Source organism: Cherax quadricarinatus, chromosome 6 (genome assembly GCF_038502225.1).
Source record: "Cherax quadricarinatus isolate ZL_2023a chromosome 6, ASM3850222v1, whole genome shotgun sequence".
Taxonomy (NCBI): Eukaryota; Metazoa; Arthropoda; class Malacostraca; order Decapoda; family Parastacidae; genus Cherax; species Cherax quadricarinatus.
In genome coordinates, this window is record NC_091297.1 from 47,285,967 (window position 1) to 47,303,074 (window position 17,108).

The 17,108-nt window shown below is 40.7% G+C and overlaps 1 protein-coding gene across 11 annotated transcripts in view; it reads left to right on the top strand.

Annotated features, from left to right (window-relative positions):
• mof (males absent on the first) overlaps positions 1-17,108 on the top strand; it is a 510,758-nt gene that overhangs the window by 89,985 nt on the left and 403,665 nt on the right. For all 11 annotated transcript variants that reach the window (XM_070081501.1, XM_070081496.1, XM_070081489.1 and 8 more), the window contains exon 4: positions 6,256-6,474. In XM_070081501.1, coding sequence (XP_069937602.1) covers positions 6,256-6,474 — 219 coding nt within the window. The remainder of the gene's footprint in view (positions 1-6,255; positions 6,475-17,108) is intronic.

Here is a 17,108-nt window from a genome sequence, read left to right on the forward strand (position 1 = left end):
AAGTAGAAGTAGCAAGACATGCCTGTAATCTTGCATATTTATGAGACAGACAAAAGACATCAGCAATCCTACCATCATGTAAAACAATCACAGGCTTTCATTTTACACTCACTTGGCAGGACGGTAGTACCTCCCTGGGTGGTTGCTGGTTGGTAGACAGCAACCATCCAGGGAGGTATGAATGAGAAGAAGCTGGATGTCCTGGCTTTAAGTGAAACAAAGCTGAAGGGGGTGGGAGAGTTTCAGTGGAGAGGAATAAATGGGATTAGGTCAGGGGTTTCAAATAGAGTTAGAGCTAAAGAAGGAGTAGCAATAATGTTGAAGGATAAGCTATGGCAGGAAAAGAGGGACTATAAATGTATTAATTCAAGGATTATGTGGAGTAAAATAAAGATTGGATGTGAAAAGTGGGTTATAATAAGCGTGTATGCACCTGGAGAAGAGAGAAGTGTAGAGGAGAGAGAGAGATTTTGGGAAATGTTGAGTGAATGCGTGGGGAGTTTTGAATCAAGTGTGAGAGTAATGGTGGTTGGGGATTTCAATGCTAAAGTGGGTAAAAATGTTATGGAGGGAGTAGTAGGTAAATTTGGGGTGCCAGGGGTAAATGTAAATGGGGAGCCTTTAATTGAGCTATGTGTAGAAAGAAATTTGGTAATAAGTAATACATATTTTATGAAAAAGAGGATAAATAAATATACAAGGTATGATGTAGCACGTAATGAAAGTAGTTTATTAGATTATGTATTGGTGGATAAAAGGTTGATGGGTAGGCTCCAGGATGTACATGTTTATAGAGGGGCAACTGATATATCGGATCATTATTTAGTTGTAGCTACAGTTAGAGTAAGAGGTAGATGGGAAAAGAGGAAGGTGGCAACAACAAGTAAGAGGGAGGTGAAAGTGTATAAACTAAGGGAGGAGGAAGTTCGGGTGAGATATAAGCGACTATTGGCAGAAAGGTGGGCTAGTGCAAAGATGAGTAGTGGGGGGGTTGAAGAGGGTTGGAATAGTTTTAAAAATGCTGTATTAGAATGTGGGGCAGAAGTTTGTGGTTATAGGAGGGTGGGGGCAGGAGGAAAGAGGAGTGATTGGTGGAATGATGAAGTAAAGGGTGTGATAAAAGAGAAAAAGGTAGCTTATGAGAGGTTTTTACAAAGCAGAAGTGTTATAAGAAGAGCAGAGTATATGGAGAGTAAAAGAAAGGTAAAGAGAGTGGTGAGAGAGTGCAAAAGGAGAGCAGATGATAGAGTGGGAGAGGCACTGTCAAGAAATTTTAATGAAAATAAGAAAAAATTTTGGAGTGAGTTAAACAAGTTAAGAAAGCCTAGGGAAAATATGGATTTGTCAGTTAAAAACAGTAGGGGAGTTAGTAGATGGGGAGATGGAGGTATTAGGTAGATGGCGAGAATATTTTAAGGAACGTTTAAATGTTAAGGAAGAAACAGAGGCAGTAATTTCATGCACTGGTCAGGGAGGTATACCATCTTTTAGGAGTGAAGAAGAGCAGAATGTAAGTGTGGGGGAGGTACGTGAGGCATTACGTAAAATGAAAGGGGGTAAAGCAGCTGGAACTGATGGGATCATGACAGAAATGTTAAAAGCAGGGGGGGATATAGTGTTGGAGTGGTTGGTACTTTTGTTTAATAAATGTATGAAAGAGGGAAAGGTACCTAGGGATTGGCGGAGAGCATGTATAGTCCCTTTATATAAAGGGAAAGGGGACAAAAGAGACTAAAAATTATAGAGGAATAAGCTTGCTGAGTATACCAGGAAAAGTGTACGGTAGGGTTATAATTGAAAGAATTAGAGGTAAGACAGAATGTAGGATTGCGGATGAGCAAGGAGGTTTCAGAGTGGGTAGGGGATGTGTAGATCAGGTGTTTACATTGAAGCATATATGTGAACAGTATTTAGATAAAGATAGGGAAGTTTTTATTGCATTTATGGATTTAGAAAAGGCATATGATAGAGTGGATAGAGGAGCAATGTGGCAGATGTTGCAAGTATATGGAATAGGTGGTAAGTTATTAAATGCTGTAAAGAGTTTTTATGAGGATAGTGAGGCTCAGGTTAGGGTGTGTAGAAAAGAGGGAGACTACTTCCCGGTAAAAGTAGGTCTTAGACAGGGATGTGTAATGTCACCATGGTTGTTTAATATATTTATAGATGGGGTTGTAAAGGAAGTAAATGCTAGGGTGTTTGGGAGAGGGGTGGGATTAAATTATGGGAAATCAAATTCAAAATGGGAATTGACACAGTTACTTTTTGCTGATGATACTGTGCTTATGGGAGATTCTAAAGAAAAATTGCAAAGGTTAGTGGATGAGTTTGGGAATGTGTGTAAAGGTAGAAAGTTGAAAGTGAACATAGAAAAGAGTAAGGTGATGAGGGTATCAAATGATTTAGATAAAGAAAAATTGGATATCAAATTGGGGAGGAGGAGTATGGAAGAAGTGAATGTTTTCAGATACTTGGGAGTTGACGTGTCGGCGGATGGATTTATGAAGGATGAGGTTAATCATAGAATTGATGAGGGAAAAAAGGTGATTGGTGCGTTGAGGTATATGTGGAGTCAAAAAACGTTATCTATGGAGGCAAAGAAGGGAATGTATGAAAGTATAGTAGTACCAACACTCTTATATGGGTGTGAAGCTTGGGTGGTAAATGCAGCAGCGAGGAGACGGTTGGAGGCAGTGGAGATGTCCTGTTTAAGGGCAATGTGTGGTGTAAATATTATGCAGAAAATTCGGAGTGTGGAAATTAGGAGAAGGTGTGGAGTTAATAAAAGTATTAGTCAGAGGGCAGAAGAGGGGTTGTTGAGGTGGTTTGGTCATTTAGAGAGAATGGATCAAAGTAGAATGACATGGAAAGCATATAAATCTATAGGGGAAGGAAGGCGGGGTAGGGGTTGTCCTCGAAAGGGTTGGAGAGAGGGGGTAAAGGAGGTTTTGTGGGCAAGGGGCTTGGACTTCCAGCAAGCGTGCGTGAGCGTGTTAGATAGGAGTGAATGGAGACGAATGGTACTTGGGACCTGACGATCTGTTGGAGTGTGAGCAGGGTAATATTTAGTGAAGGGATTCAGGGAAACCGGTTATTTTCATATAGTTGGACTTGAGTCCTGGAAATGGGAAGTACAATGCCTGCACTTTAAAGGAGGGGTTTGGGATATTGGCAGTTTGGAGGGATATGTTGTGTATCTTTATATGTGTATGCTTCTAGACTGTTGTATTCTGAGCACCTCTGCAAAAACAGTGATAATGTGCGAGTGTGGTGAAAGTGTTGAATGATGATGAAAGTATTTTCTTTTTGGGGATTTTCTTTCTTTTTTGGGTCACCCTGCCTCGGTGGGAGACGGCCGACTTGTTGAAGAAAAAAAAAAAAAAATGTGTACAGTGTTATTAACAATGGCCTCTAGAGGAGATGGTGCCAAGAAGTGTGTAACCCTTAACTGTTAAGCAGAAACTTGAATTTATAAATAAGCTGGAGGCTGGCATTTCAGTGGCTTGGGTGTGTAAGGAGTATGGCTTAGCAAAACAGTGTCTAACATTTGTAGAAGCAAAGAAAAGCTTATGCAGTATGTTTTGAAGTATGGCGTAGATAATAGCCTAAAAAGTTTTTTTAGTTACTCCTAGGAATCATTTGAAAAGGCCTAAGATACAAGGGCTAAAGTAGCATTGCATAAATGGTATGCTCAACCGTGCACTTCTGGTATTAATGTTGGTTCTATTGAGCTGTGCTATGCTGCTAAGAAGCTAGTGGGCCTGATGGGGAAAAGAATTTAGGCCAAATAATTGTTGGTTTTGGCATTTCTGTTAGTGCTATGGCTTATTTGCCAAAGAAATCTATGGTGAGGCTGGCAGTGCACCCACATAAGAAATTGAGCCCTTAAGATTACAGTGGTACCTTGAGTTAAAAGTGCCCCAACTTACAAATTTTCTAAGTTATGAGCTGTCGATTTTTTGCTTCGAGTTGTGAGCCAAAATCCGAGTTATGAGCGAGCTTCAGATACGCCGCCACTAGTTGGCGGCGTATCTGAAATAAAATCCAACTCTGTACCCAGAGGAATGTCAGGTACTCGTCCCCTCCCACATGCTCTTCCAAGACATAACTGGAAGGATAATACTCCCACATTAATCCCAGATTGTAGTGAGGCACCTCATCCCTTGTTTTGTTCTTGTATAAATCCAGGGAAGAGTTAACCTCCATTTCAACATTCAGAGTTTTTCCAGAAACATTAAGGAAGGTCTCTGTGATATTTACCTGCCTCACTGAGATTCCTTCAGTGGGTGTAGTAGTGATGGTGGTGGGTGTAGTAGTGATGGTGGTGGGTGTAGTAGTGATGGTGGTGGGTGTAGTGGTGGTGGGTGTAGTAGTGATGGTGGTGGGTGTAGTAGTGGTGGTGGTGGGTGTAGTAGTGATGGTGGTGGGTGTAGTAGTGGTGGTGGTGGGTGTAGTAGTGGTGGTGGTGGGTGTAGTAGTGGTGGTGGTGGGTGTAGTAGTGGTGGTGGTGGGTGTAGTAGTGGTGGTGGTGGGTGTAGTAGTGATGGTGGTGGGTGTAGTAGTGATGGTGGTGGGTGTAGTAGTGATGGTGGTGGGTGGAGTAGTGATGGTGGTGGGTGGAGTAGTGATGGTGGTGGGTGGAGTAGTGAAGGTGGTGGGTGGATAAGTGAGGGTGGTGGGTGGAGTAATGATGTGGGTGGAGTAGTGAAGGTGGTGGGTGGAGTAGTGGAGGTGGTGGGTGGAGTAGTGGAGGTGGTGGGTGGAGTAGTGGAGGTGGTGGGTGGAGTAGTGAAGGTGGTGGGTGTAGTGATGGTGGTGGTGGGTGTAGTAGTGATGGTGGTGGGTGTAGTAGTGGTGGTGGTGGGTGTAGTAGTGATGGTGGTGGGTGTAGTAGTGATGGTGGTGGTGGGTGGAGTAGTGAAGGTGGTGGGTGGAGAAGTGAGGGTGGTGGGTGGAGTAATGATGTGGGTGGAGTAGTGAAGGTGGTGGGTGGATTAGTGGAGGTGGTGGGTGGAGTAGTGGAGGTGGTGGGTGGATTAGTGGAGGTGGTGGGTGGAGTAGTGGAGGTGGTGGGTGGAGTAGTGGAGGTGGTGGGTGGAGTAGTGAAGGTGGTGGGTGGAGTAGTGGAGGTGGTGGGTGGAGTAGTGAAGGTGGTGGGTGGAGTAGTGGAGGTGGTGGGTGGAGTACTGATGTGGGTAGAGTAGTGATGGTGGTGAGTGTAGTAGTGATGTAGGTAGAGTAGTGAAGTTAGTGGGTGGAGTAGTGATGGTGGTGCCTATCTTTTCCACCCTCCACCTCTGCCAGCATCTTCTGTTAGCCCAAGTCGTCTGATCTCCAAGGTAAATACACTTTATAAAACCAGTTTATTTTTTTATAGTATTATGTTTTTATACAATATTTATTTGTAAATACATTTCTCTTATTTAAAAACCTGTAACAAAAAAAAAATGGGGTGGTTTTTTAGGGGCTGGAATGGATTAATGGTATTTCAGTTAATTTCAGTGAGGAAAATTGATTTGATACATGAGCAAATCGAGTTATGAGCTTCGTCACAGAACGAATTAAAATGTAAGTAGAGGTATCACTGTATTACTAAATGAGCTGATGGAGGGTGAAGGGCTCCTTCTATCCCAGCTCTGTAATGCTGATGAAACTGGTCTATTTTGGCGATTGTTATTTTCCCACCCTAGCCTTTCTGCATGAAAAGATGCCAAGCCATAAGCTCAGCAAAGACTGCTTCTCAGTATTATGCTATGGTAATGCTGACTGTATACATCGGTTGAAACTGGCAGTTGCTGGCAAATCACCATGGTCATGATTTTTAAAGGATTGTACAAAAGAGTTGCCAGTCAATTATTATAAGGGTAAGAAGACTGGTTTGACAGAATTCATAAACATTTCATCCACAGGGTGAAAAATTAATTATTAGTGATTAAAGAATTAAGAAAATGTTTCTACCCCCTAATAATTTAGTTTTCTAATTGAAGTGAAATAACTTTATTATTACTTTGAATAAATTATTTTTGCTTTATGTAGAATTGTCTGATAATTTATTTCCCCTTGAGAGTTGTCGTCGATGTGGTGCTGTGACCATTACAAGGCTACTTACTGTTTTGTAAGTTATGTATTAGAATGAGTTTTACTTGTACAGTTGGGCTAATATATCTTTTGTACTACAGAAATTGGATCTCTTGTTAAAAGTTTCATTTTGTATACTTGTTATAAAGGGCTAAATTCAGTATTGATTTATTTCAGACATATGCTGATATGGATCCAACTACTGCTGCACTGGAGAAAGAACATGAAGCTATTACTAAAGTCAAATACATTGATAGAGTGCAAATTGGCCGATTTGAAATTGACACGTGGTACTTCAGCCCATACCCTGAAGAATATGGCAAGGTCCCTAAGTTATATACATGCCAATATTGCTTGAAATATATGAGGCTCGAGAAAACGTACAGATATCACTTGGTAAGTTAGCACTGAATGGTGGGTATAGGTTTAGTGCTTTTTTGTGAATAATAATTATAATACGTAATAAGAGTAGTGGCATCATTTGATTGGTCATCATTCATCCATCATCATTCATCCACCATTAATGATCATCAATCAATCATCACCATTGTCATGCATCACTTGCCAAGTTTTCACTCGGTTGCAGAAAATTTGATAAGATATGCAAATATATTTTTACTGTGTGTCTTAGACATGACCATAGCAGTAAATATTTAGGTACAGTTGCAGAAAAAAGTTCCTGGACAGTATAAAACAATAAAAGTCATTACAAAAATGTGATGTTGATATTCAGTAGTAAAGTTCGACTTGCGTCCATTTTGACTTACAACCGGTTTCTCGGAACCGAACTCGGTCGTAAGTTGGATGGTAGGTGTATATTGTAAGAAAAGTATAGTGGAACCTCGGTTTTCATATGCCCTAGTTTTTGTAGGATTTGGTTTTCAACGACTTTTTTACGTCAAAATTTTTTCCCAGTTTTCGTACATCCGCTCGGTTTTCGTAGAGTTGCTGCACATAACGTGTCCACCTGTCTGTGCCCACACAAAGCATTCCATGCATTGTGACTCGGTTTGCCTTTGTTTCTCGTTGAGAGAACACCACCCCGCGCGTTCATCCAAAACATTTCTTAATAATCCATTCTTTTTTGTGCTTGTTTATTGAGTGCGACTGCTAAATAAGGCACCATGGGGCCAAGGAAAGTTTCCTTTGATAAAGAAGGTGAGAAACACGATAGAATTCAAGAAAGAACTCGTAGCAAAGTATAAAAGTGGAACGAGTTGCAAAGTTTTGTGGAGAAATATCCTAACAAAGCTGTTGCAAGCTGTGTCTGCAACGTGTTCAATGACAATGCCTTGTCCCATTTTAGGCAAATCTTAGAGACACCAGAAACAGACCTCTCTGGACAGATTTTTTGGGCGACGGGTCCAGTGACTCAAGCTGGTCCTAGTGCCAGTAAAAGACAAGGAAGGGAAGTAACCCTGAATAGGGCCTAGATACTTGAAGTCCTTATAGAGGGGGGATTCCCCTTCCAAACAAGCTCTCCTCCTCCCTCTCCCCTCCTTGCTGTCCTCCATACACCAACAAAAGTCTTCAATAAAGATAAAAGTGATGTTAAATGTTCATTTATCCATTTTATTAGTCATTTACATTTATTTCTCATTTTTTTCTGTGTGTAAAACTATAGTTATTCTCTCTAAAATGTATTTTTTGTTAATATTTTTGGGTGTGGAATGGATTAATTGGATTTACGTTATTTCTTACGAGAAATATTGCTTCAGTTTTCGTAGAAATAGGTTTTTGTCAGACTTTTTGGAACAAATTAATCATGAAAACCGAGGTTCCACTGTATTATGGGTGATAATTAGGTTCATAATCTTCATACATCAGTCAGATCTACTCACATAAAGCATAATTTTAATGGACGAGGTCTATATAATGTCTTCCAGAATACTGTTAATAATATACAGTGGAACCCCGAGTTTTGGCTGCCGTGAGTATCTGCTGCTCCGAGTTTAGACTGCTTTTTTCGGCTAAATTTTGTCCTGAGTTTCGCCCTGTGCCCAGTGTTTCGGCCGGCTTACCAGACCTGTCTGCCTGCTCGCGCAGGCGTTGTGAGCCAGTCTAGCTTTGTTAACCCTTTGACTGTTTTCGACGTATAAATACGTCTTACGAGCCAATGTTTCTGACGTATATATACTCAATAATTCTAGCGGCTTTAAATCAAGTGGGAGAAAGCTGGTAGGCCCACATGTGAGAGAATGGGTCTGTGTGGTCAGTGTGCACCACATAAAAAAAATCCTGCAGCACACATTGCGTAATGAGAAAAAAAAAACTGATCGTTTTTTTGGAATAAAACGCCGACTTTGAGGTGTATTTTCATATAGTATTTATCGTTGTATTCGCGTTTTCATGGTCTTAGGTGATAAAATGGAAAACATATTACAGAAATAGAGATGATTTTCATTACTTTTACGATGAAAACGACCTTGAAACTAAGCTCAAAGTAGCAGAAATGTTCGATTTTTACCAATGTTCAAGAGTAAATAAATCACACCACACGTCCAATACACGTCAACTGGGGAGTCTAATATTCTTTCACTAGTGCACTGATATTATTTATACCATTTTTACAATAATGCAGTCGTCTGCATAACAGTAAATTTTGTATTTTTTTGTATGAATAAAAAATCAAAATAGAAAGCAATAATAATATAAGAGGGGCCTAGAGATGTGACTAATGAACAGAGCATATGTTATTTTAGTGCCACGAATGTCTATCTTGTTTATTCTGGACCCTATTTTGAAATTGGCATCTTTTTTAGTTTGCGTGAAATTGGCCAAATTGCCAATTTCTGACCACCATATTGGGTAGTCCAAATTAGTAAATGGGAGGTTTCTTGTACTCAGCTGATAGATAAAATGGAGTTCTAAAGAAATAGCTATGAGTTTGGTCAACTGGAACAATGGAATTGGCTGAAAATAGGGCTCAAAGTCGGCGAAATCGCCGATACGCATATGTCGCAGAAACCGCTAACTTCGCGGGAGCATAATTCCACGAGTTTTCGACCAAATTTTGAACTTTTGGTGTCATTACCATCGGGAAAAGATTCTCTATCATTTCATAAGAAAAAATAATTTTTTTTTTTTTCAAAAATTGAGCGACATAGAATGACAGTTTCAGAGAGGGGCATGAGACAGTCAAAGGGTTTATCCTTGAGTGAACATTACCCTGAGTGCTCATCCAAACATTTCTTAAGTGATTCTGTGATATGTACAATACTAAAGCAGCAAGAGTCGATAAGGGCTATAGTGCCAGCCAGCAATAAAGTGTAGCATTAACAGTGTAGCAAGTAAGTTAAGCGATTAAGCGATAGAAAAATGACTACACAAATTTTAACTCCTCCATAGTTGTTTTAGGTATATAGGGCGACTGAAAACGCCGCTGCCTGTGCTGCCGCTTATGCTTATGCTCTCATAGGTTCTTATACACCCAACAACAACCCAACACCAGTCGTGACATGTAATGTTGTATTTTATTCATTCTAGAGTACATGTCATGTTTCTATGTTATTAATATTGTTTATTATGTCATATTAGATGAATTGTGAATTGAAGGATTATCTTGTCCTGCCTCCAAACAAACTCTCCTGCCTCTCTCATACACCAACAAGAGTCTTCAGTAAGGGTAAAACTGATTTAAATGTTCATATATCCATTGAAATTAGTGCTTTATATTTATTTTCATATAGTCGGACTTGAGTCCTGGAAATGGGAAGTACAATGCCTGCACTTTAAAGGAGGGGTTTGGGATATTGGCAGTTTGGAGGGATATGTTGTGTATCTTTATATGTGTATGCTTCTGAACTGTTGTATTCTGAGCACCAATGCAAAAGCAGTGATAATGTGTGAGTGTGGTGAAAGTGTTGAATGATGATGAAAGTATTTTCTTTTTGGGGATTTTCTTTCTTTTTTTGGGTCACCCTGCCTCGGTGGGAGACGACCGACTTGTTGAAAAAAAAAAATTATTTTTCATTGTTTTCTGTATGTAAAACTATAGTATTTATTCTTTAAAAAATGATTTTTTGTGAATATTTTTGGGTGGAATGGATTAATTGGATTTGCATTATTTCTTATGGGAAATATTGCCTAGCTCCTGGAACGGATTACGGCTGAAACTTGGGGTTCCACTGTATAATTTAAAATAATACTGCACTAACCTAGGTATTCTTTAATAATACCATGTTGTAGCAACTTTTATGAGCAATGACATTATCATACCAGAGAAATTGACCTATTTAATATCTCCATGGAGAAGTGGAAAAGAATTCTTCCATATGCCATGCGTGTCACAAGAGGCGACTAACATGCCGGGAGCAAGGGGCTAGTAACCCCTTCTGCTGTATAAATTACCAAGTTAAAAACGAGAAACTTTGGTTTTTCTTTTTGGGCCACCCTGCATCAGTGGGAAAGACCAGTTTGTTGAAAGAAGATATTTATATCTGTCTATCACTATATACAGCCTTTCCTCACTTAACAACGGAGTTCTGTTCCTAAGGCCTCGTTGTTAAATGAATTCGCCGCTGAGTGAGGAGCATACTTACTATAATTGTAGTGAGTTTATGTCGACCGTCTTTGATATTGCTTTAATGTCGCCTTTGCACCATTTATAACATTTCTGGTATATTTTTAAATGTTTATATGGTAGTGTACCAAATATTGAAGTAAACAAAATACAGTGGACCCCCGCATAACGATTACCTCCGAATGCGACCAATTATGTAAGTGTATTTATGTAAGTGCGTTTGTACGTGTATGTTTGGGGGTCTGAAATGGACTAATCTACTTCACAATATTCCTTATGGGAATAAATTCGGTCAGTACTGGCACCTGAACATACTTATGGAGTGAAAAAATATTGTTAACCGGGGGTCCACTGTAGAGGAAATCAGCTCTAATACACATTATTTAGGTATGAATACTGGCTAAAGAGCCCATCGTGAATCCGAGGCATCGGTGAACGAGTACATCATTAAGTGAGGAGAGGCTGTATTTTTCTATATCAATCTGTATTTCATTCTATCTGTGTCTATTGATATCTATATACAGTGGAACCTCAGTATTTGTATGTTTTTGTATTTATACAACTGGATATTAGCCCAACTTTCTCGAGAAAATTTGACTCGGTATTAGGGCGTTGCCCTGATGTTTGACCTAAATTTGTAAAACGGTTCATCTAGACAAAGTCTGATGAAAAAAAAAAAAAAGCATCACACGCTTAGTCTCTCGTCAGCTCTCGTTCGTTAAGCATCATTTGTACAAACTCTGTGAAACTTTTTGGCATTGCATTGTTATTCTGTGGCGTTATTTAAATACATACAGTGGTACCCCGAGTTTCAACTTTTCATTCCAGAATGCCGTTCGAGTGCCAGTACTGAACAAATTTGTTCCCACAATGAATAATGTAAATTATATTAGTCCATTTGACCCCCAAAAATACACATACATACACACACACACACACACTTACATAATTGTTCGAGTTGGAAGCAGTTTGAAACTCAGGGTGCCACTGTATTTAAATAACACCACAGAATAACAATGAAATAAGTACTCATGGCCCCCAGAAAAGAGTAGCGATCCAAACAAGCCTAACAGGAAAGCAGTGAGAACAACAATTTAAAGTGAAAAAAGAACTCGTTGCAAAGTGGGGAAACTGTAACACGTGTTGGACCTGGCCACTCAATGTGGCATGGCGAAATCCACCATATCGTTCATATTGCAAAATAGAGGCAGTAAATGGGGCTGATGTGGTGAAAGGAGTGAAAATTCTTGTTGTGAAAATATCACAGATAACTGAAGAAATGGAGAAACTTTTGTTAGTGTGGACTTAAAAAAACAATTGACCAGTGACAGTGTTTCTGAAACAATAATTTGTGAAAGAGGAGAGCATTTATATAGTGATCTTAGGTAAGACACCCCTGGGAAACAGTGCCGAAAGAAATGAATTTTAAGGCAAGTAGGGGCTGGTTTGATAAGTTTAAAGAGAGGAGTGGGATTCATAGTGTAGTAAGGCATTGGGAGGCTGCCAGTGCTAACAGAGATGAGGCTGAAGAATTTGTAAAGGAATTTAAAACGTACGTAGACATTGAGGGATTTTTTCCTCAAGTTTTTAATTGTGATGAAACTGGCCTTTTTTGGAAAAGAAGGCCTAAGAGAACCTACATAACACCAGAAGAAAAATCATTACTAGGACACAAGCTCATGAAAGACAGGCTAACACTCTTGTTGTGTAGTAATTCTAGTGGGGACTACAAAATTTAACTGTTGCTAGTTTACCACTCTGAAAATCCAAGTGTGTTTAACTCGTTAACTGTCCAAACGTTTATCTACATTCTTACTGCTAGTGCTCCAAACGTTGACCGGTTTTAAATTCCTGTCTTCAAATTTGGCATGATTGACCTGAGATGCCTTCCCACTTAGTACCTTGTGAGAACACCGGTTGTATTGAGAGCCAGCTAGAGCAAACAGCATGGCAAACACCAGGGATTCATGATGCCATGTCGTATTAACGCTCCCCTTTTAAGAGGAAAGTGATGTTGACCCAGAGTTTAGTGGCTTTGCGATGGATGTGGCCACAAGTGGTCGAGGTAATATTAAAAACCTCGATAGTAACCCATGTGCAACATTTGTGCCACACCCTTTCAGTTTTGATACCATTATGACACTACCATTGGTAGTGTCATAATGCTAGAATGTCCTATAACCTATGTCCTAAGTAAAGAGAAACAATTCTGGAACATAGATAGTAATATGTTTTTGTCTGGCTGGGTGGCTGACTTGTTGATTGACTTTGGCTGCCTCTATCTCTGTCTCACAAGTACAAATAAGTACAGTTATCATACATAGTATAAATTACCAAGGATAACCCAAAAAAAGCCAAATAAAGTACTGTGCTCTACTTATAAGGGACAGTGGACCCTCGGGTAACGATGCCATCGGATAGCGTAAAAATATTGGCTCGGCCAATGATGAAAAACTCGGTTTAGGACATTCTTCCTGAATGCATCCGCATGCCTGGGCTGCCCGCGGCTGCCCAGCCACTATGTACAGGCAGTATGCCATTGTTTACAAGCCAGTGCAGATGGTTCCACACAATGTGATACATTTTGTATTACAGTGGACCCCCGCATACCGTTGGCCTTACATAACGTTAAATCCGCATACCGCTACATTTTATCGCCAAGATTTTGCCTCGCATACCGCTAAAAAACCCGCTCAACGCTGTTCGTCTGAGACGCGTCTATGTGCGGCCTGAGCCACGCTCGCATGTTCCGCCGGTGGCATTGTTTACCAGCCAGCCTCCGCAGTAACATCCAAGCATACAATCGGAGCATTTCGTATTATTACAGTGTTTTTGGTGATTTTATCTGCAAAATAAGTGACCATGGGCCCCAAGAAAGCTTCTAGTGCCAACCCTACAGCAATAAGGGTGAGAATTACTATAGAGATGAAGAAAAAGATCATTGATAAGTATGAAAGTGGAGTGCGTGTCTCCGAGCTGGCCAGGTTGTATAATAAACCCCAATCAACCATCGCTACTATTGGTGGTACAGCTGCTGCTGCTGTACCACCGTCAGCTGCTGCTGCTGCACTGTCAGCTGCTGCTGTAGCACCGTCAGCTGCTGCTGCTGTACCACCGTCTGCTGCTGCTGTAGCATCGTCTGCTGCTGCTGTAGCATCGTCTGCTGCTGCTGTAGCACTGTCAGCTGCTGCTGCTGCTGCTGTACCACCGTCAGCTGCTGCTGCTGCTATAGTACTGTCTGCTGCTGCTGTAGTACCGTCTGCTGCTGCTGTAGCATCGTCTGCTGCTGCTGTAGCACTGTCAGCTGCTGCTGCTGCTGTAGCACTGTCAGCTGCTGCTGCTGTAGTACCGTCTGCTGCTGCTGTAGTACCGTCTGCTGCTGCTGTAGTACCGTCTGCTGCTGCTGTAGTACCGTCTGCTGCTGCTGTAGCATCGTCTGCTGCTGCTGTAGCACTGTCAGCTGCTGCTGCTGCTGTAGCACCGTTGTTGGTGTGGCTTATTGAGAATACCAAGAAACAATTAACCCCAGAGGATTTGCCACCCAGGATAACCCAAAAAAGTCAGTGTCATCGAAGACTGTCTAACTTATTTCCATTGGGGTCCTTAATCTTGTCTCCCAGGATGCAACCCACACCAGTCGACTAACACCCAGGTGAACAGGGAAAAATGCCTGGAACTAGTGCTCATATTGGTGAATTTAAAGCCAGCAAAGGTTGGTTTGAGAGATTTATGAATCGTAGTGGCATACACAGTGTGATAAGGCCTGTTCTGGAAGAAAATGCCAAACAGGACCTACAGTACTCAGGAGGAAAAGGCACTCCCAGGACACAGTGTCTCATCAGTCATTGCTGCATCTTCAATAAAGGTAAGTGTCATTTATTCTTCATTTAGTAGAGTAGTACATGCACAATATATATTGTGCATGTACTATACTATTGTGCATGTATCCTTCTCTTTGTGTGTAGGAAAATGTATATTTCATGTGGTAAAATATTTTTTTCATACTTTTGGGTGTCTTGCACGGATTAATTTGATTTCCATTATTTCTTATGGGGAAAATTCATTCGCATAACGATAATTTCGCATAACAATGAGCTCTCTTGCACGGATTAATATCGCTATGCGGGGGTCCACTGTATTCCATTGTTTTTAGTGCTTGCAACTGCTAAATAAGCCACCATGGGCCCAAAGAAAGCTAGTGCCAGCCCTGTGGTAAAGGGGATAAGAAATACTATTGAATTGAAGAAAGAGATCATCGCAAAATACGAAAGTGGAGTGTGTCTCCAAGTTGGTCAGGTTATATAACAAACCCCATTCAACCATCACTACTGTCTTGGCCAAGGGAAAGGCAATCAAGGAAGCTGTTGTTGTGAATAGTACAAATATGCTTACGAAACAGAGATCGCGGCACCACCGTCAGCTGCTGCTGCACCACCATCAGCTGCTGCTGCACCACTGTCAGCTGTACTACTCGAAGATGTGGAGAGACTGTTGTTGGTGTGGCTTAATGAGAAACAATTACCAAGAAACAATTAACCCCAGAGGGTTAGCCACCCAGGATAATCCAAGAAAGTCAGTGCTTCATCGAGGACTGTCTAACTTATTTCTGTTGGGGTCCTTAATCTTGTCCCCCAGGATGCGACCCACACCAGTCGACTAACACCCAGGTGAACAGGAAAAAATGCCTGGAACTAGTGCTCATATTGGTGAATTTAAGGCCAGCAAAGGTTGGTGTGAGAGATTTAAGAATAGGTTCACTATAAATCTTAAGATAGCTAGCATTGATCCTGATACCAACCTCTTATCTAATGACTTAAATGAATCAAACAGTGACTGTAATTACTACACAGCAGAACAATCAAAGGCACTTCTCAGAGCCAACAACAACATAACTGTCTTTAACTACAATATCAGATCTTTAAGCAAACATTACGATGACCTCATAGCATTACTAAATTCCCTGCATGCCAGTATGTCCATCATTACTCTCACCATAACCTGGCTAAAGCCTGATACTACAGATGTCTATGCCATTCCTGGTTACACAGCCATACACAACTGTAGGCCAGATGACCAAGGGGGTGGCACAGCTATATACTACTCAGACCAACTAGAATGCATCACTAATACTTGCACAAGGGATGAACATGGGGAATATATAATAGCTAAATTCAAATCCAGATACCTACAAAAACCTCTCACCGTGATAAACATCTACAGAGTACCACAGTCAAACATTAGCTGTTTTAGTGAAAACCTATTAAGTGTGATAACTGATGCACGCATGAACAAAAATCACTTACTACTCTCAGGTGACTTCAATATAAATCTCCTACAAGACCAGGACCCACACGTTACTGAATTCACAAACACAATGAATAACTGCATGTTGCTACCAACAGTAACAAAACCTACAAGAGTTACAGAGACTAGTGTTTCCCCACTAGACCACATCTGGACCAACACCATATCCCCCTTAAGATCAGGCATAATCACAGATAATACCACAGACCATTACCCTACCTTCCTCATAACAAACCTTGGCAAATTACCCCTAGACACTACTAAAGTCACTTTCAGACTTCACAATGAGGCAGCTATCAGTAACTTCACAGCAGCAGTGACAAACATTGACTGGCACCCTGAGCTAGAAATCTATACAGATATTAACGAATGTGTTAATAATTTTCTAAAAAAGACCCAATACCTCTATAACAAGCACTGCCCTAAAAAAACTAAATAGATGACTGCGAAGAGACTGAACAGTCCCTGGCTAACACCCAGTATCCTCAAATCCATAAATACAAAGCACCAATACGAAAAACAGTACAGAATGGGCCACATAACCAGAGACCAAACAAAACGTTACTCATCAGTCCTAACCAGCCTAATAAGAAGGGCTAAAAAATTGTATTATGAGAACAGATTATCCAACTTACGAGGTGACATAAAAAAGACCTGGAAAACCCTATCAGAAATACTAGGAACAAAAAAGATAACACGAAATAGCGAAATTGAATTAACAAAACCAGATGAACCCCAATTCCCACCTACTGAAACAGCAAACAGACTCAATGATTTCTTCTCCACTATAGGAAAAAACCTTGCCAATAAAATCCCAAGCTCAGATACCCCACCCAATGACTACCTCACTGGCAACTATCCGAACACACTGTTCAAGCTCCGATTAACCCAACTGAAGTCTCCCTTATTATCAACAAACTAAAAAACAAGGCAGGAGATTTAAATACCTTACCACCCATTATATACAAAAAAGAGTCACAGGTGCTATCACCAATCATTGCAACACTATAGCAAATCCATTGAATCCTCTACCTTTCCTACAGTTCTCAAAATAGCAAGGGTCACCCCGATCCATAAAGGAGGAGACGACACAGACTTGAATAACTATAGGCCAATGTCCAACTTACACCCTCTCTCTAAAATCTTCGAAAAATTAATCCATAAGCATATCTATTCCTACCTCATCTCCCACAACCTACTCAAC